We start from the raw sequence: 19,913 nt of genomic DNA, 5'->3' as shown, positions 1-19,913 counted from the left end.
CTGCCACCTCGGCCTCTTTGACCCTGAGCAAATCACTTGAACCATCTGATGCTCAGTTTCATCACTTTTAAAACTGGAGCAAAAGTCCCCATGCTGTCTGCCTCCCAGAGTTGTACCGGTTACAAGATCACAGGCTTGTAGATATCAGAGTTGTAAGGGACTCCCAGTGGTCCTCTAGTACAACCCCTCTCCCGAAAGATAATGCCCTCTCCACCCTAGAGGGAGTGTGGTAAAATGGAAAGCATGCTTGATTTGAAATTAGGGGACTCTGCCTCCCTCACTTTGCTACCTGTATGATCCTGGGCAAGTCATTTAGCCTCTCCAGGCCTCAGTTTCCTCACCTGTAAAAGGTGGGGGTTGGACCAGATAAGCTCTAAGTTCCATTACAACTCTGAAATTTATAATTCTGTGATTCTGTAATCCTTACAACACTGTGAGGAAGAAAGAATAGGGACTGTATTTAACATAATTATGTTATTATTGCTATAGCAAGCCCTCAGCAAAATGCAAATATTGTATTTAAAAGGTATTAATGATCACTATTACTTTTTTATGTACATTAAACAATTATTATCATATATCTCAATTTTAGTTACCCATCTGAAAGAAGTCTTTGGAGGGAATGGGGCATGAGTCAAATTTATTTTGATGGGTTCACAGGGAATGGGCAGGAAAGGTATGGAGAAAAGGTTGAGAACTGCAGTGGGGAAAATACCCTGATAATCTAGAAGAAAGCAGCAGAACAGTGGGCAAAAGTAGGTCACTTAAGGAAGAGCCAAGGCAACAGGCACTTTATAATTTTCCTAAATTCAGCCTTGTTAGTAGTTTATTACTGATAATTTATAGCCTATGATCCCTGGTACTTCTTTCTAGCTCTGACATTCATAGACTCTATTCAAATACTAAAGAATTTAGGGAAGGAAGTTATGATGGCAGTCAAAGTAGAACAAGAATTTTAATGTCAGTGTTTCTTCTGGTAGGCATATGATATACAATTTAATAATGAGAATTACAAAAATAAATTATGCTAATGAAGTTTCTCATTATTACAGCTTGGAACTGTATTAATTGAGCTGAAAGGTCATGTTGGTACAGTCACTGCAGCTGAATTTTGCACCTGGAGAACAAATATAATAATATCAGTGTCTGAAGACGGAAGCCTTAAGGTAAAGAAATGACTCATTAAACTACTTTTTAAATTGATTTTTTTTCAAATAATAGAGGGCTTCCCCCTTTTCTTTAGAATCATGAAATAATAAGAAAAGAAGTTGATTTACGGGATGTGTTAAATTGAACCTATTTAAACAGATCTGATGTCTATTTAAAGTAGTCTAGTTTGGGTCAAATTCATACTCAGACTGGATTAGGTTTTTGGTTAAACTGTTTGGGCTTGGGATGATCCTAAGTATATCCTGATCCAGATTGTTAAGTCTGTCCTTGATCCAAGGGACATTCTGATGACTGGAACCTGCTGAGAGTTGGTTTTCTTTGCACTTCATTCACATTCTGTGGCCCTGGAAATTTCAGACTAGACTGAATATATTATCTCCTAATAGCTGCTATAATGCCTCTCCTTTGGGTAGGTGTGGAGAATAGTTAGAGTTGATTTGAATTACATGGGACAACTAATTAAAGAATGAAGCCCACTCAGGGATGAATTTAGATCAGAACCTATTTCAAATTAAAGGTCTTAAATTGGTTTCCTTGGTAACATAATAAAAAAGGAGCAAATTGGAGTTAGCATATGCTTACATTTCACATTTATAATTTGCTGTTTAATCTTGGCAATACATTTATATTCTACCTCAAATATAACATAGCTCAGCTAAACTCATTCAGCATTTGTGAAGTTTCTAGTCTTGTCATCTTGTCCTGTTTCTTGCTACTTCTAAATATACAAGCTACTGTTTCTTTTGCATTTTTCTACATTGATTCTTCAACATCCTTTTTAACAAGTGTTGTGATTTTACTACATCTATCCTGGACTTTCCTGCAATTTTTAAATTCTTTCCATCTTTATCCTTAACACCTAGCTCATTACCTGTTACATTGGAATCATTTAATAAATATTTGTTGATGAATTCTCTTTATGACTCATGTTATTTTTCTTCTGGCTAGCAACTGGCTTAAGATATGGTATTTGTTGTAAATATTGTTACATAGTCTTATTTTATGACAGCCTTCCAAGTTCTGACATTTTCTAATATATATGTGTATATATATTTCTCTAAAGGTCTGGGATTACTTTGCAGGATTATTATTATACAATTCAAGAGTACTAACAGGTAAACCCATACATTTCAATACTTACTATATGATTAAGTTTATGATTAAAAGTATCAAGAATGATAAGCCAGCTTCAAGACAAAAATGTTTCTCCCTTACTGGGGAATTGGCAGTGGAGGGTAGATAGGGGAAGAGGAATCTCTTTTTTAGATACACATATAAGGTTGTTAAATGATATGACTATCTTCAGGTCCTTTTGAGTGGTCAGAATGAAATAACATGTGTGCTTGCCTATACATATTTGTTACAAAGGTTTAGGGTTTTCTTTTTTTTTTTCCAGTTGGAGGGAGAGATAGGAGGAGAGAAGGTAGATTTTTGTTAATTAAAATAATGTTAAAAAAGAAAATGAGATAACATACCACTTTATTCAGTTGAGTTATTGCTTTGATTAGAGATGGAAGTTAAACAGTAGCTATTGGTTTGATGAATTATGTGAAATAATTTATACAATTTCCTTCCCCAACCATTTCCTTGGCTTATAAGTCAGAACATACTGTTTGTGAAGGGGAAAATAGGAATTGGCTGGAAGTGTGGGTTGAAGCCTGGTTGTGGAGAACTTTAAATGCCAGAGTGTTTTCTTAGAGGCAATAGGGAACCTCAGAAGGTTTGCTAGCAAGGGAATAACATGGTCCAGAGGCATGCAGCCTGACAGGAAATGAAAAGATGACATCCTGGGTACCCTTCTGAAATGGAAGGTCCAGGAGGAGCTCTCGACTCTCCAATGAGAGGGAGGGGCCTGCAGGGTCAGAGAGCACTTCCAAGGTGTGATAAGTGTGATAATGCTTTTATCAAATTTCTTAGAATTAATGAATTCATATTGTTTTAATACTCATTCATTTATTCAACAAATATTTATTAAGTATCTGCCCCATAGAGAGCTTTTTGCTAAGCAATGAGGGGTGATAAAAAGTTTATATAACACAGGGGCACTCAAACCTTTCTAGCTTTGGCAGATATGCTATTTTTTTTTTCTTTTTGGAGGGCAGTTGGGGTTAAGTGACTTGCCCAAAGTTGCACATCTAGTGTGTCAAATGTCTGAGGCTGAATTTGAACTAGGGTCCTCCTGACTCCAAGGCCAGTGCCCTATTCATTGCTACACCTAGCTACCCCACACATGACATTTTTTACTTGAGACTTCCCTTCTGTCTATGCACTTTCAAAATGAGTAGAATTCATTCCAAATGTTTTTAAATATCCCCTTTTGTGGGGAAATTTAATTTGCTTGCTTATTCAAACTTATTTAAAAGAAAATAGAGCAGAACCAAAACTGTTCATGTTTTTATCTTAAACTATATATATATATATATATATATATATATATATATATATATACCTTCAAATAAAGGGAATTATCTTCTTTTGAATAGCTCATCCTCTCCTAAGTTTGTTCATTGATGAAGAAAAGGAACAATTTATTATTGGGAGTGCTGATGGTCAGGTGAGAGAATTATTTAAAAATATTTAAGTATAAACTGTTGAGCTTGCACACGATTCTCCATTTTCCAACTTTGTGCATTTTTACTTGCTTTCCCTATGCTTGGAATTCTCTCTCTCCTCATCTCTAGTTCTTGGTTTTCCTAACTCCCTTCAAGTCCTATCTAAAATCCTTCCTTCTACAAGAAGTGTTTCCCTTTTCCCCTTATTGCTAGTACCATCCCTCCACTGATGATCCCCATTTCATCCTATATATGGAGTGTATGTATCTTGTTTGTACACAGTTGTTTGCATGTTGTCTTCCCTGTTGGACTACGGGCTCTTTGAAAGCAGGGACTTTCCCCACCTCACCATTTTTGTAACTTAACACAGTTCCTGCTTAATAACTACTTAATGACTAAATTGAAATTATATATAGAAAAAACTGCATGATGCAAATTTTCCCTGTTGAAGAAGTTGTCTAAAATTGTCCTGTAGTTTTTGGTTTTGATCAGACCCAGTTGCTCCAAGTCTCTAGAACTGAAATCCTGGTGGAGCCTTACTGACCTGATTTCATTTATATTTGGGACCTAAATTTAGATAAGAAAAGTAAAATTGCATGATAGGGATTTTGAGACTGACTGAAGGAACTCCCTCAGGGAATCTTCAATTATAGTTAGTGGAGGTGAGTGTTCATTCAGCTTTGTACTTTGTATTACATTTTTTATTACTTAAATTACCTGTCTATCTGTAGCACCAATGAAATATTTACAGCGCCTACAATTATGATAAAGATGGTGACTATAAGTATCGCATGATGTTTGATTGCAAAAATATACCAAATTCTCCAGATAAAGGATAGAACTGAAGGATTTATTTAGACACCAGAAAATAGAATCCCAAAACCAGGACATCCAGCATAGTGGCAAAGATATTCAGAAGCCATAATAACACTGAGAGCCATGCCATCCTTTAGCCTTCCCACAAACCAATATAAAATCAATATTTACTCATAAACCTCTAGAGTCTCTGAAAGCAGAGAGGGCTATTGTAAATTGGCTCAGAAAAAGTAGAAAAAAAGTAACAGGAGTAAAGTTCATATAGCTTTGGTAGAATCTGAGCCTAGCTGCTATTGACAATGACTGCCAAGAATCATACAATATTACTGTCAATACACTATTACTGAATGTTATATTGTTTCATGGTGAAGCTTTTACAGGGGCAGAAGCTCACCTCATACTGAGAATAAGGCAGTAGGTAGAAGGAGAACTAGCCAAACAGTGGGGGAGACAGAGGGTTTTATGAGTAAATATTGATCTTGTATTGGTTTGTGGGAAGGCTTCTGAATATCTTTGGTACTATGATGGAATTGGCTTACTGGTTTTGGGATTTGGTTTTCTGGTGTCTAAATAAATGTTTCATTTATATCCTCTATCTGTAGAGTTTGGTATATTTTGCAATCAAATGTCATGCAATACTTATAGTCACAGTTTTTATTGTGATCGTGGGTGCTGTAATTATTGCATTGGCCCTACACTATCTCAAGTGAATGCACACTGGTGGCTGAGGGGAGGAACTGTGTCAGTCTCATCTCTGGGGATCTGGCAAACTGAACTCAGAGCAATGACATCTGAACATCTAAAATTTTTGGGAAAATATGACATGTTTATTTGCAAAGACAGAATTATATAGGAATCATTTTAGAAATTAGATATTTTTGGATTGAGTGAAATATACCCTTGAGTTATACTGATAGAGAGACCATTACCATTTTCACAGACCTTTAGTATTAGAAGGAGCCTACTCTCCCTCCCTCTTCCTCCCCCCCCCCCCTTCTGTTCCGATGACCTATCAGATTAAGGAGGTTCAGGATTCTCATTAACGGAACACTCGGCACTTCAAAATATCCAATATAGTTTATTTAGAATATAGGTGAATGGGAAGGAAACTGGATATAACAGAGTGAAAGGCTTAGGAATAGTAAGATAAGAGCAACTGATTAATATATATACATATACATATTTACAATCATCACCGATGTGGGAAACACCAACACCTGACCACACAAGCTGGGGAATCCTGGTACAGCTGTCAGGGTCCTGTTCAGGAGGGTGTATCAGCAATGCCATATTCACAATGCCTATAGAGATTACAAATATGCTGATATAATTATCCATCACAAAATACGACAGGTTTGCCATTTGGGGAAATAAACTAGAAAATTTATTAAGATACCAAAAGACTGAGTCCCAAAACCAGAAAGTGAAAGCCATCAGAGTAGTTATGATATTGGCACAGGTAGATAAAGTAGAAAGCACCCACATTTTCAAGCCTTTAAAACAGAACAGGCTACCTCAGGCAAAGGTCCTCCTCTCCCCACTCACAGCAACCACCCAGCGTCCTGGAAGAGCGCTCCCAGCAGCTCCGGCCCCTGGCAGTCCCCAGCAGAAAGTCCTGCTCCCAGCAGCTCCGGCTGCTGGCAGTGCTCAGCTGGAGTCCTAACTCAAAAAAAAAAAAAAAGGCAACTGCCACCAACTGCCAACTGCAGGACCGTTAGCTCGGCTTTTCACTTTCTCTTGCTCTGCTATGTCAGCACGTCCATGGGGCATGGGAGATCTTTAAATCCCATAACCCTTACAGAGGGTCCCAGACAGGACATCTTCTCCATGGGTGAGATTCAAATTTGGGGTCTGAATCTTACAGTTTAAGCAGTGCTGAGAACAAAGAAGGCATACTGCCAGGTGTTTTTTTTAGCAAGCATCGTATCTTGTGTGAGGCCTGGGACGGAGGCTAATCTCTCCAAGGTCCCCCCAGGAATGATGTTTCCTTGGAATGGCTAGTTCTGAGAGTTGGGCAGTTATCATATCTCTTCTCAAGGGGTCCCAAGAGAAGAGCAGCCCTCACATTCTCAGGATCCTCTGTTCCCAAACAGCTCAGGGTAATAGAAAGGTTATATTGAGTTGGGGCCTTGGTTTGTATAATCTTACTCCTCACAGATGAGCTTACCTTGCCCCTTCGTGACCCTGACCACAAAAGCAGATAAACCGTGTGTCCATGAAATAGACTGAAGATATGAATGATAGCATTATACGGCAGTACTAAATCAGAATGGAATTGGAAATATCTCACGTTATAGACAAGAGATTCTGATTGTATTTTTGTTAATTTTTTAATGTAGTCATTTTTCAGACATACACAGTATTTTTCTGACTAATGTAGGATAGTCATAAAAAACAAAGCCTCGCCCACAACCAACACTTGACCCTGAAGACAGATTAGATGAAATAAACTGAAAATGAAAGGTCTGAAGAGGGAAAAGAGGGAGATCCCAAAGTCACTGAAAATCTTTACCTGGTGCAAGCTCCAGAATGATACCTAATAACTAGGTGTAGTGGCAAATACCTGTGTTCTCTGTGGCTGAGGAGCCTGAGGCTGACAGATCCCTTGCCTGGGAATTCTGAGCTTCTGGGGGCTAAGTCAGTTGGATGTCTTCACGGTTTGTCATTAATGTGGTTAGTCTCTGTGAGTTCACAATCAAATGAAGGGAGACAAGCTCACTATAGAAGAGGCAACATGCATTCAATTATGTACAAACAACATGCACACACTGGTAATCTCAGAGGGAAGTCACTAGCCATGGGAAATACCAGGAAAGACCTCTAGTGGAGTGGTGGGATTTAAGCTGAGCCTTGAAGGAAGGGAGTCATGGGTCAGAGATGAATAAGGAGAATATTCCAGGTGTAAGGAGAGTCACTGAAAAGGCATAGAGCTGGGAGTTGGAGTGTCTGTGAGAGGAACAGCAAGAAGACAAGAAGTGCTGGGTTATAGAGTATGTGCGGGGAAGTAAAGTGCCAGAAGACTGAAGGGCCAGGTCATGAAGGGCTTGAAAAGCTAAACGGTGGCTTTTATATTTGATCTTAGAGGGAAGAGGGAGCCCCAAGAGTTTATTGAGTAGGGGAATGACATGGTTGGAACTGCACTGCAAATAAATGTACATGTTTTTATGTTCCACTGGATTTATTGAATGTAACTGAAAGTAGTTCAACCATGAATGGAGCTTGTAAAACAGCTAAGATCCAAAGATGTAATAATAAAAATAATAATAATAATAATAATAATAACAAAAACCACCAACTACAACAAAACCCTCCGTGGGGATTCAGCTCTATAAAGAAGCACTCATTAAATGGTTAAGCCATGTCTTTTTATTTGTGTAAATGGAGGGATTTATGATAGTGATTCAGAGCTCAGACATTACCAGTAGAAGTTACAGAAGGGTCATTCTTATGGAGCCCAGAATTAGTGATCAATGTAGATTATAAAAGGAAAGGGCAGAAACTATTCAGCACATCACCACAGACCATAGAAGTATAGCCCTTAGATTAGGTACACAATACACAGTAGCACATGACCATAGTAACCTAGTGTTTGATAAACGTAAAGATCCAAACTCTTAAGACAAAAACTCACTTTTGACAAAAATTGCTGAGAAAACTGGAAAGCAGTTTGGCAGAAACTAGGTAGAGATTAGAATCTCACACTGTATACTGAGATAAGGTCAAAATAGGTATATGATTTAGATATTAAGAGTGATAAACAATTAGGGGAACATAGAAAATTTTACCTTTTGGATCTATGGATAAGGGAATAATGTATGAACATCAAAGAGATAGAGGATCACAGGAAGTAAAATAGGTAATTTTTATTACATGAAATTAAAAAAGTTTTTGCATAAACAAAAGCAATTAAGCTAAAATTAGAAGGAAAGCAGGAAATTGGGAAAAAAATTTTATACCATGTTTCCCTGATAATAAGACACTGTCTTATTAAATATTTTGGTAAGAAAAACACCAGAGGGCTTATTTTCAGGGGAGGGCTTATGTTGTCCTGCCTCAGCTCTCCTCCGTGGCACTGCTCTCAATGGTGCCAGCAAGCAAATCACTGGGGAAGAACAGGATGACGCGCTCACTGCTGCAGCTCTGATTGGATGCAGCTCAGAGCGCGGCGTGTGTTTCACCCAGGGGGGAAGACGGTGCATACAGAGGGCACTGTAAAGTAGCGAGTAGCGCAGGGGATCACCTTCACTACAGTAGCAATCTCAATAGGGCTTATTTTCGGGGGAGGGCTTATTTTAGAGGAATCTTACACAGTAAGGGGAGGGCTTATTTTCGGGATAGGTCTTATTATCGGGGAAACATGGTAGCAAATTTCTCTGCAGACCTCATTTCTCAAGTGTACAGGGAAATAAAATTTGTAAAAATGAGAGCCATTCCCCAGTTGATAAATCATTAAAGGATAGGATCAGACTGTTTTCATAGGAGGAAATCAAAGCTATCAATAGTCACTTAAAAATACTCTAAATTACTATTGATTAGAGAAATGCAAATTAAAACAGCTTTGAGGTACACCTTAGCACCTATCAGACTGGCTAACTTGATAGAAAAGCAAAATAAAAATGCTGGAGGGAATGTGATTTTACTCATCTGTGCAATAATAGTCTCTAAAGTATTGAATATGAAGGAATAATTGCAGGATAGTATCTTGTTCCAGGGCTATTTTTATCTGAACCGTACTTAAAAAATGAAAATGAAATAATAACAATAATAAATGTAATATTGCAACACCTAAAATTAATGTCAGGCAGCCTCAGAAGAAGCTGAGAAATCTTCTAAGGCTTTGGTTGACATGATATAAGGGGAGAAGCACATGTAGAATAAGCATTAAAAGGAAAATTACAATGAGAATGTGAAGCAGCATCATATCTCATAAAGTTATTTGGTCTCAAGTTCTTTATCACATTTTAGATAGAAATATTTTTTTTTCCAAATAAATTTGTTTAACATTTTGTGTGCCTATGTATGCTTTACCTCTTCAGCTTTTCATCTTCAATTCAATCAGTGAGCATCGTTATCGTTGCGTGACCCAGTTTGACCTAGGGAAAATACAAGAGATTATTTTCTTCAATAAAAGAATCAATTTAGCACAACATACCCAAACAGGTAACATCTCTAGAATACTTATATGTGTCTTGTCTTCATGCATTTATTAGTAAAACTTACTGAGCATTTCTTGTGTGAAGAGGTTTGGTATGATAATAAAAAAAAAATAAGTAGATGCAATCAATCCCATACTCAGGACAACCATGAAAGATACAAAGAAAGGTGTACAAACATGTAAAACCAATCCACTTGTGCCACACCATTTGTGCTGGAGGTTTTCTTGAGTAATTAGAGTTAGCTAGGCCTACGCAGCTTAGAGAGAAAGAGTGGTCAAAGCTCAATAGGAGAAATTAGGAAAACATTCGAGGGGCAGTAAAAAAATACAAAGTGCTGTATAAACAAAATGGTGGCTTCAGGATTCTATCTGAGTCTGGCCCTGACGATCCCAAGAAGTGTAAGTTTGGGAATTCCTATTGAGGCCAAGTCTCCTAGTGTGATGGGGTGATCACAAACTCTTCTAAGTTCATTGCTACTTTATTGAAATTATTATTATTTCCTGTCCCAACTGAATTAGTTTTTGTTTGAATAGGCAACATTAGCATATTTTACAATAAATTTTCTTCCTTGGAAAATCCATCTCTTTATTTTGATGGGTCTTTTCTACCTGAAAGATGGCATATTCCAGTGTGCGTGGTGTTCTTATAAAATTGCTTTATGGTTGTGCTGCATGAAGTCTGCTAAATAGACAAGATCTTTCAAGTAGGAGTTTCAAGCAGTAACCTTCAAGTATTATATTAGGGAATTTATGATCTTATCAGAAATAACTACAATACAGGGTAATAAGAAGTAAGGCCCATGTATGCCTTGAAATGAAGAGTTTTGCAAATTTAGGAGAGAGATTTTTTTTTTTGTTAGAGGTTCTAGGAAATTTATCTCTTAAGAAAGATATAGTTTGAGTAATTATCAGGCTCCCTTGACCTCTGATGGGCATACCTAAGAGACCAGGGAAGGGTTCAGAAACTGAAAAGGGCACAGCTGTTATTTTCTTAGTGATAAAGTCATTGTTACTCATTCCTTTATATTTCTGGGTCTAAGACTTCAAGCAGCTTACAGTACATGATATTTCTTAGATTCATGCACAACATAGAGGAATGTAAACTTGGATACAAGGAAAGATACACATGTAAGCAGATTTCCTAAAGCAGCACCTCTCTGCTACCAAGGGATCTCAATTTCCTCTTTTGTTTTCAGTCCTTTTAAAACAAAATCTATTTTATATAGCATAATGGGTCAGCCAAGAAACACTAGCCCAGAGGCCCAGGATTTTCTTCCTTTTGCATGCTATTAGCAGGGAATCTTTGTGTGGGAGAGGCTGATGCCTTTGTTAAGGCAATTAGGTTTTTACCTTCTCAAAGAGCAGCTGTTCTGCATCTCTAATTGTTGTGATAGAAGTGAGTGAAGGAGATAATTTTGGGTGGTGGAGAAGGTGATACTGGTTAAAGTATGAAAGACTGAGACAGGCCATTCTTCCTAGTGTTTGGGATGAAAAAAACCTCATCCAAAATTTAATCAAGAACAAAGAGATCTCTTAGGATAAGAACAGGAATTTATTTTCTTTCCTGGGAGAAGAGGGAGGTCTTCTCCATGACTGATCATTAGGAAGAGGCTCACCAGGGGTGGCAAACAGTTTTTAAACCCTAACACAGCAGGGTCATATTTCTCCCATTGTCCCTCACTCCTGTTGGTTGGGGGAGTGAGCTCAGGCTGTCCCTGACTCCCACTGGCTGGGAGGAGGGGCTCACAGAGGTGGGAAATCAGACAAAGAGCTGAAGGTAGGGGTCGAAAGACTCCCGAAAGAGCTTATTGCTGATTGACAGCAGTAATGGAGGACGAAAAGAGAAGTTAACAATCCAGGACTGTCTAAGAAGTTTTTGCTTCCCCCAGACAATCCTCCCCTTTCTTTTCACCCTTTGAAAACTTCTCACTTGATTGCTCATCTTCCCAATATGGGGTCTCCAGGAAAGAAGCAATCCTGGTAAAGGCCAGGTCCGGACTCTTGGGAAAGCTGTCTGTATCTGATGTCATCTTCTTCAGATCCCTTGGCTCAGGAGGGGTAATCTTCAGAGGCCTAGAGTTCATATGCACAAGCTGGCACAGCCAGCCAGACCTGACAGGGTTCTCAGTAACATATGATTTGACACCAAGGTACATATAAAGGTCCAGTTTCCCAGCTGTGCAAGACTAGGTCCAAACAGTATAAACAAATAGTTCAGTTTTCTTAGCCACACAGGACTAGGCTCAAGCAATACAATAAGGTTTTCTCACAATTTTACAAAATTACATGATTACAGTAAATCAGGTACAGATTAAATTTCTTAGATGATTCACAATATACTAGTTTTTAGAAAGGTGATTATTGGCTTTCATGACAATGAGCCTTGTAATCAAAGCTTAAACCAATAGCAAATTGCAGTCCTGAGGTCTTAAATAGCAAATAGATACAGACTAGTGTATTTCAGATAGGGCCATCTACAATTTGATTTAGCTAATAATTATTAAATCAATCTACAGAGCTTTCTGCCTTTCATATTTCTAATCAACCCTTTATTAGCTTTGCAAATTTCTCAAACCCATTATCCATATTATTCAGCCTTCCTCTACATTTTTAACCATAAAACAAGATAGCTTATAAGTTATTAATCTTTTAGTAACATAACTGTCCTGTATTGGAATTCTAGCTTAACAAAGCAGAGAGGTGAATGGCTAAACCCCATAGACTGGTGGATTTATGTCCTTGCAAGTTTGTTTATTCTTCCCTAATTGTACTCAGTCTGGAAGAGTGAGATACTTCAGGAATCTAAAATTTTCACTTATATGTTCAAATACAAATGTTAGCTTTTGCTTAGGTCATGCAATAACCACAAATTCAGATTAAAACAGCATGATCTCTTCTGCTTTACAACTTATTGCATTAATTTAACAATAACTTATCTTGAAATTTACTAAACCTTCAAAAATATAACACATAAGACCTTCCAAAACACCTCTTCTAAAAGTATTTCCTTTCTTAAAAAAAACAGTTTGAATTTATCCTAGTGTTAAGAGGAATAATTACTAAACCTTTATGAAAGAAATATTAATTGGAAAGTTTTAAATGATATTACAGATTAAATTCCTAGATATTTGCAGGGTTCCTAAATATCACAAAGTTTAGTCTTAAGCAGCTTGCATAACTTTCTGTCCATGTTCTGATTTTAGATGAAAAATATTAGATTTCCCAGTAAGTTAACACAAAGGATCTCGTATCTTTTACTGACTACTTGCTCTCATCAAAGAAATTTCCAATAGAAAGCTTGACAGTAAATCAGCTAGATATGTTTTTCAAATTGTTATACACAGACTAAAACTTACTTTAGTGCCACACACACAGCCAATTAACTTATCACCAGAAATCATTTACATTCTGGAAGCCTTCAGATTATCACCAGTATATCCATTATCCATATATATACTGGTGATAATCTGAAGGTTTCCAGAATGTAGGTTTATGGATATACTGGTGATAATCTGAAGGTTTCCAGAATGTAAATGATTTCTGGTGATATATATATATATATATATATATATATATATATATATATATATATATATATATTCTTTCAGTGTTTTTTATTTGCTCAATAAGAGTTCTACAAAAACACATTTCCAGTTCACTTTGCACAGAGAGTCATTCATCTCATCATTTTTTTTTCATTTTTCAAATGCTTTATTAACTTCTGATTTATATCATTCATTTTCACCAGATTTTGAGTTACAAATTTTCTCCCCATTTTCCCCTACCCACCACCCCAAAATAGCAGTCCCACAGGATATCCCCTCCTCCAATCTGCTCTCTCCCATATTTTCTCCCATACCCTTTCGACTTTTCCAGTAGGGCATGGTGGATTTCTATGCCCCAGTGCCTGTATATCTTATTTACCAACTACATGTAAAATAGTATTAATAATAGTATATATATTTAAACATTTGATTTTAAAACTTTGAATTCCAGATTCATTCCCTTCCTCCCTTGTCACCCACCCTTACTGGGAAGATAAGCAGTTCAGTATATGTTGTGTATGTGTGGCTAATACAAAACAATAACATAGTAGATATATTGTAAAAGACTGACTATATTTCCCTCCGTCCTATCCCACCTCCCATTTGTTCTATTCTCTGCTTTGGTCCTGTCCCTTTTCAGAAGTGGGTGCTTCCAACTTCCCTCCCCACCTCACTTTTCTTATCTCTCTCTTACTCCAATCCACCCTATGGAAGAGGGAGGGGGAGACAAAGAGAACCTGCATTCTAAGAAAGTTCAACAGTTGCCCTTGCTGTGCTTGAACACACGGAGGCTGTTAATTATACACACAGACAGACACTTTACACAGAAACACATAGAATGAATATCCAAGCCAATTTTACTTGATCATTTTCTTATTTTTTACCCTTCCCTTTATATTTTGGCAGCTCATCCCAATCCTGGAGTCTATTACCTAAAGGTCTGTCTTCTGGAATATAAAACTGTTCCCTTGCACCAATTTTCTTAGTTCCTTCCCCATGGCACACGGACATTCACTGTGCTTTGCCACTAATAAGGAAAAATTTCGCCGAGAGGGGTCACCCCCATCTCCCAGTCAGAGACTGAACAAATTAGAAACCAAGGGGGTTTCCCAATCACCCAGGCGATTATCACTTGGCATCCTTATCTCTGAGTCAACCCTTACTCTTAGCTGGGAGTTGTTGCTAATCTCCCTAGGTTAAAAAAAACCTATCAAATTAATAACTCAGTAAGACCCATAAGATATTGCTTACCTTTTGGGCTATATGTTTTCATGATTGTCCCTTTCATCAACCAGCCAGTCTTTTGTTTCCCTTTAACTCCTGTCTTCCATTCCGTTCCTGTTCTTATCTAAAGAATGCATCTCCCTCCTAGATTCTATCCATTTACAGCAGCCACACTCCCCCTCTCCTCCTCCCCAAGTCTGGAGAGCACGGATGGCATGGCTCTCAGCATTATTATTATGGCTTCTAAATATCTTTGGTACTTTGGCTTACTGGTTTTGTGATTCGTTTTTCTGGTGTTTAAATAAATCCTTCAACTTTATCCTCTATCTGGAGAGTTTGACATATTTTGAGATCAAACACATGATAGTTATAGTCACGGTTTCTATTGTGATCCTGGGTGTTGTAAATATTGAATTGGTGCTACATTTGGCAGTGAGGACGGGATTGCAAAATATCAGACCTCCAGTTCAAGGCAGAAATTTAGAAGAAGAAATAGCTATCCCAGGATGGGAGGATTTGCCTTATGCCTCCCTAGCAAGAGAGTGGACTGGGAACAGAGGCTGCATCAGGGAGAACCTAGAGATTTAGAAACATGTTTGCAAAAAATATCAATAAAGCCTGGTAGACAGCTGGAGGCCCGTGAATAGAAGAGGCTGGGTTGTATTGTATGTAAAAGCAGAGACAAGCTGTTATAAGAATTGGCTAAGTACCAGCATTGACACCCTCCTTTAGAAGAGTAAACTGAGTCTCAGGTGGTAGAAGAGAGAGCTGTTGTAAATTTGGCTCAGAAAAAGAAGCAAAACAGGAGGAAAGTTCATACCGCTTTGCTAGAGTTGGAACCTAGTTGCTATGACAACAACTACCTAGAAAGTCTATTATGTTGTATAGAATGATGATACAATGTTACCGAATGTTACATTGTTTCATGGTGAAGCTTCTACAGGGGCAGAAGTTCGCCCCATATTGAGAAGAAGGCAGGAGAGTCAGGGAAGACAGGTATTTTTATTTATATCTTTAAGGAAATACTTGAGAATTTCAATCAAAAGGAGATTACTGATATTTTGAGCAGATCCACCAAAAGATGGGAGATCCTTATCTTGGATGGTAAGAATTACTATGACTGAGCTGCTGGGATAGTGCTAGATAAAATGGACTGCTTGAAATTTATAAGTATTTGCCAAAATCCTTTTGTCTACAAGCTTTTAGAGATTTTCATTTGGCAGGAGGTAACAATACAACCAGTCTGTTAGCTCTGTCTGCTGATGGATGCAACAGAATGTATCCCACTGGTTCTATGTGGCCTAGTGAAGACAGACCCTGGTACTCACTTAGAGACTGCATGAGAAAATTGAAAGAGGAAATAATGAAAATTGATAACAAGGCTGGAGATGCAGATACGTATCATGAAATCCCCTTAGCAGTTCCTCATGCTTATAAGTACCTACTTCTGACTCTACTAATTGGTGAAATAGGGAACCCTCTTTCAGAGGTGCTGGATAAGATTTCACAGCTAAGTAACTTAGGAGAATGGGAAAAAGATAAATTTCCTCGTGAGAGAAGAGTAAATGGCCAGTGGATTCAAAGTCAGAATAGATTGCCAAGAAAAGAATTGTTTACTGTTCAACAGGGGTTGATTTTAGAAAAATAGATGGTATTCCAACTAATGAACTATATAAAAATGTACCATGATAAGGGGCTTAATATCAGACAGAATAGAGAAGTGAGGGCTACCCCTACAGATACTCCTGAACCATTGTATCCAAGTTTGTCTCACCTTCAGGGACACTCAAGATTAAAGAAAGTGCTGGGATTGGTGGAAGTGGTCAATGTGCTGAACTTGTGGCAGTGTATCAAGCCATTGGAATGGAGCGAGGAGGATAGTGTCATATATTCTACTGTGAATGTGGTTATGATAGTGAGCCCATGGACTCCAGAACCGTGGCTGACCCTATATTTGTTTCTTTTTGACTTTTTGTCTGTTAAACTTGTTTGTGAGATTTGTTTTCTGCAGGATTGTACCCTCCACCTGTAGATGCATGATTGCTTAAGCCAGATGTCATCCCCTGTCCATGAAAGTGATGTACCACTTCTGGGCCTGGCATCGACCAAGTTCCAGATGACAGCTAAAGAACTGACCTTTCAAATGGACCTGGTGTTGACCAAGCTCAGAATGACAGCTAAAGAACTGAACTCTGGAATGGGAACTCTTGGGGAAGCGACAGGTTTACGTCCAATTTCAGCTTGAAGTAGCTTTGGAGGAGAGACATTTGCCCTTTACCCCAAGATTTTTAGCCGCATTTGTTAGAGGGGGAAGGATGGGGCACTTGTGCCCAAGCCCCCACCCTAAGATATTGTTTTATACGCATATTTTTTGCTATCCCTGCTTTATTGTTGTAAAGTTCTTTTGACACCAGTTATCCCTAAACTCTCATTTATTGTTAAGGTATTTTTGCTATGTAAAGACATAAAAGATCTTGGGGCCGAATGTAATGGGAATGGGAATTTGAAGATATTCCCTGCCCCTTAATAGACCTAGGGGGGTGTTTGAATAGCTCCCTTGCTGTGAAGATAAGCTCTGCCCCCTAGAGGACACAGGAAGCTTCCCTGCTTTGAAAGTAATCTCTGCCCCCTAGCTAGGGCTTAGAGGAAGCTGGGTCAGAGCTAGTCTGACAGTTGGAGACAGTTGCACACATTTGGTGTCAGAAGAGCTTAGGAAAATAAATAGAGGTTTTTTGAGTAAATATTGATCTTGTATTGGTTTGTGGGAAGGCTAAAGGGTAGTCTGTATGCCTCGCAGCATTATTATTATAGCTTCTAAATATCTTTGATACTTTGTCTTACTGGTTTTGGGATTCAGTGATTTTGAGATCGAATGTCATGCAATAGTTATAGTCACAGTCTCTATTGTGATCGTGGGCACTGTAAATATTGCATTGGAGCTATAGTTGTTTTTAAAGTAGTTGCAGGATTTAGCAAAGAACTGAATGAAGGATGGTGAATAGTCAAAGATGAACTTAAGGCATTTTGTTTAGGAGTAGTTTAAATGTTGTTATTCTGCTAAAGGAATTCATGTACTTCCCAAAATGTCTAATATAAACTGAGTTTATGTGATTGCAAACATAATATTTGGAGAAGAAAAACATGGCTGAATTGCTTTGACATAGACTATATTAGTGACCAGTCTAATCTGCCATTTGATTTTGGTTTCTGATCAAGAAGAAACCATTAATTTGAGAGAAGCAATATTTTTTTTTTTACTCTGACCACAAGAGAAGCCAAATCATCTCTACTCTTGCTTCAGGGAAGTTGATGTGGGTGATGAAAATGTACGGTTCTTTCTTCATCAGTGTAGAAGCCTGCAATTTTAGGATTTCAATGAATCAGAGTATGATGGTTTCTTCTGTTCCTGAAAGTACAGAACTAGTAATTTTATATAGGTTCAGTTTAAATACAAATAAAGTTTTGATGATACTGATTATATACATTGGATATTAAACCTTGAAATCACTGATGCATTCCCTCTCTCCCCCCCAAACCAAAACCACAACTGAAAAACCAAACCAAACCCAAACTGGCCAGCAGAGAAATTATTATCTTATCTTTTCCTGATCCTGGAAGTTAGCTAGCCTGAAAGGTGCATACTGCTTTGAACTTCTAAGAACTCATAGGGGTATTATCTTCTATTTGCCTAAGAGCTCAGACTTTGAGCTCTTTGTATTTTATGTTTTATTACATTAGCATACTAATCAAAACATTGAAATCTCTTGGGGCAGCCAGGTAGCACAGCAAGTAAGAACACCAGCCCCAGTGTTGGGATGACCTGGCATCAAATCTAGGCTCAGATACTTAGCACCACACCCAGAAATAACTGGCCGTATGTATACCCTTTAGCAAGTTACTTAAACCTAATTGCTTAAAAAACAAAAAACAAAAACAAAAAACCTTGGAATCTCATTTTATATGATCATTAAAATTTCGCTGATCTTTGATAATTACTTTTGCTTATGTTTTCCAGAAGAGAGTCAATTTTCCTACACAAATGAGCTGATAAAAGGAAGGGCGGAAACAACATTTCCCATATTGAGAATCGAACGCTGTGCTCAGTCAGTTAATGAAGAGTGTGAATTGTAAGTATGATATACTTTGCTTATGCCATGTAAAGGAAGACATTAATATCTCATAGAACATCCACCAAAAACATGTTTTTTCAATGAGCAATATAAAAAGGGGATGATTAAAATAAAATTGAAGCATTTCCTCTTCTGAATAACCATTTATGGTTTTAAGAATGCATTTTTTAGTTAAATAATAGGACTTTTCATAAAAGGAAAAACAAAGCTGTAAATCTATTATTTTTCCTTTTTGGGATTGTGTTTAAAGATGAGAAGAGTACTTTGAAAATTTTATATAAAGAAGTCCTTTATTTTAGTGTACTTTTTTTTTTGATGAGCCTTCCAATTTCAGAAGTTGTAGGGAGCTCCAGGTAAATGAGCATAAATGAGATTTCATAGGAAGATGTAGGAGACACATAGGAAATCTCATTAAGCAATTAAATTCATCTCATTAATATGGAAAGTAGTCCCCAATACCTAAAGCAAGCATTTATTCCAAATGAAATTGTCGTGGCTAAAATTTATGCTAATTAAGTAAAATGTTGTTGAAAATTTCATTCATTTCATTTCTTGAAAATATTCATAATGAAATTTCCTATGTGTCCAGACTTTAGGGACATCCTGTACAATGGTGTCAGAGAGACAGCATGGTATAGTGGGAAGAGGATTGGTTGAGAAATCAGGAAATGGCAATTACCATTAACTCCTTTTGTAATTGTGGGCAAGTGCTTTTATCTGACTTATTTCAGAAGTTATATTTTTATAGAAAACATTTAAAAATGTTTAGTAGTATATGTGATATACATTGTGTTATCCATGCCAGACAAAAGCCTCTCTATATGACTTCCATGCCTATATTTTCCATATTCTTTCAAATTTTGTTGCCATTCATAAAAATTATGATGACTAGTGTTATATATAGCAGGTACCTGAGTTCTAGGCATAGTGACTGGGAAGAATGAACTAGTCTCTGTAAGACTTACTTGAAAAAGTACAACCTGATTAAGTTGTGACGTGTATCAAGAATTGAGTGAGGTTGTCAAGTTATTAAACGGTGATATTTTACCTTAAAAGTTTTAACTTAGTGCTTAGTATTGAAGTGTAAAAGCCTTCAAGTTCTCAAAGAACAAGGCTGAAAATTTCAACCATTTTTAGAGAGTTGAAAAAATTGTTCAATGACTTTCATCAAGGATGGGTTTATATTTATTCCACATCCTAGTGACTTTTACTTAGGCTGATATCCTTCTTGGAAGAGAAGGTAAAGGGATTTGCAAGGCAGCTTTCCAGACCCCAGGTTGTTAGGGAGAGTATTCCTAAAGGAAAGTAGTGTGAGGTTTCA

General features: G+C 37.5%; 1 protein-coding gene and 1 long non-coding RNA gene across 2 annotated transcripts in view; one reads left to right on the top strand and one right to left on the bottom strand.

Moving 5' to 3' along the window:
* Positions 1–19,913, top strand: part of WDR27 (WD repeat domain 27) — a 278,697-nt gene that overhangs the window by 7,734 nt on the left and 251,050 nt on the right. The window contains exons 5-9 of the mRNA XM_069070467.1: positions 1,053–1,166; positions 2,234–2,285; positions 3,654–3,724; positions 9,575–9,698; positions 18,478–18,589. Of these exons, the coding sequence (XP_068926568.1) occupies positions 1,053–1,166; positions 2,234–2,285; positions 3,654–3,724; positions 9,575–9,698; positions 18,478–18,589 (473 nt within the window). The remainder of the gene's footprint in view (positions 1–1,052; positions 1,167–2,233; positions 2,286–3,653; positions 3,725–9,574; positions 9,699–18,477; positions 18,590–19,913) is intronic.
* Positions 6,339–19,913, bottom strand: part of LOC138147832 (uncharacterized) — a 59,588-nt gene continuing 46,013 nt past the window's right edge. The window contains exons 2-3 of the long non-coding RNA XR_011164906.1: positions 9,567–9,631; positions 6,339–6,413 (exon numbers count right to left, since the gene is read on the bottom strand). This is a non-coding gene — a long non-coding RNA (uncharacterized lncRNA). The remainder of the gene's footprint in view (positions 6,414–9,566; positions 9,632–19,913) is intronic.

Source organism: Petaurus breviceps, unplaced genomic scaffold (genome assembly GCF_028583685.1).
Source record: "Petaurus breviceps papuanus isolate PSGF00001 unplaced genomic scaffold, PetGlider_PUasm1.0 90808, whole genome shotgun sequence".
Lineage (NCBI taxonomy): Eukaryota > Metazoa > Chordata > Mammalia > Diprotodontia > Petauridae > Petaurus > Petaurus breviceps.
The sequence above is the reverse complement of the archived record's forward strand: the minus strand, read 5'-3'. Positions and strand labels throughout refer to the sequence as shown.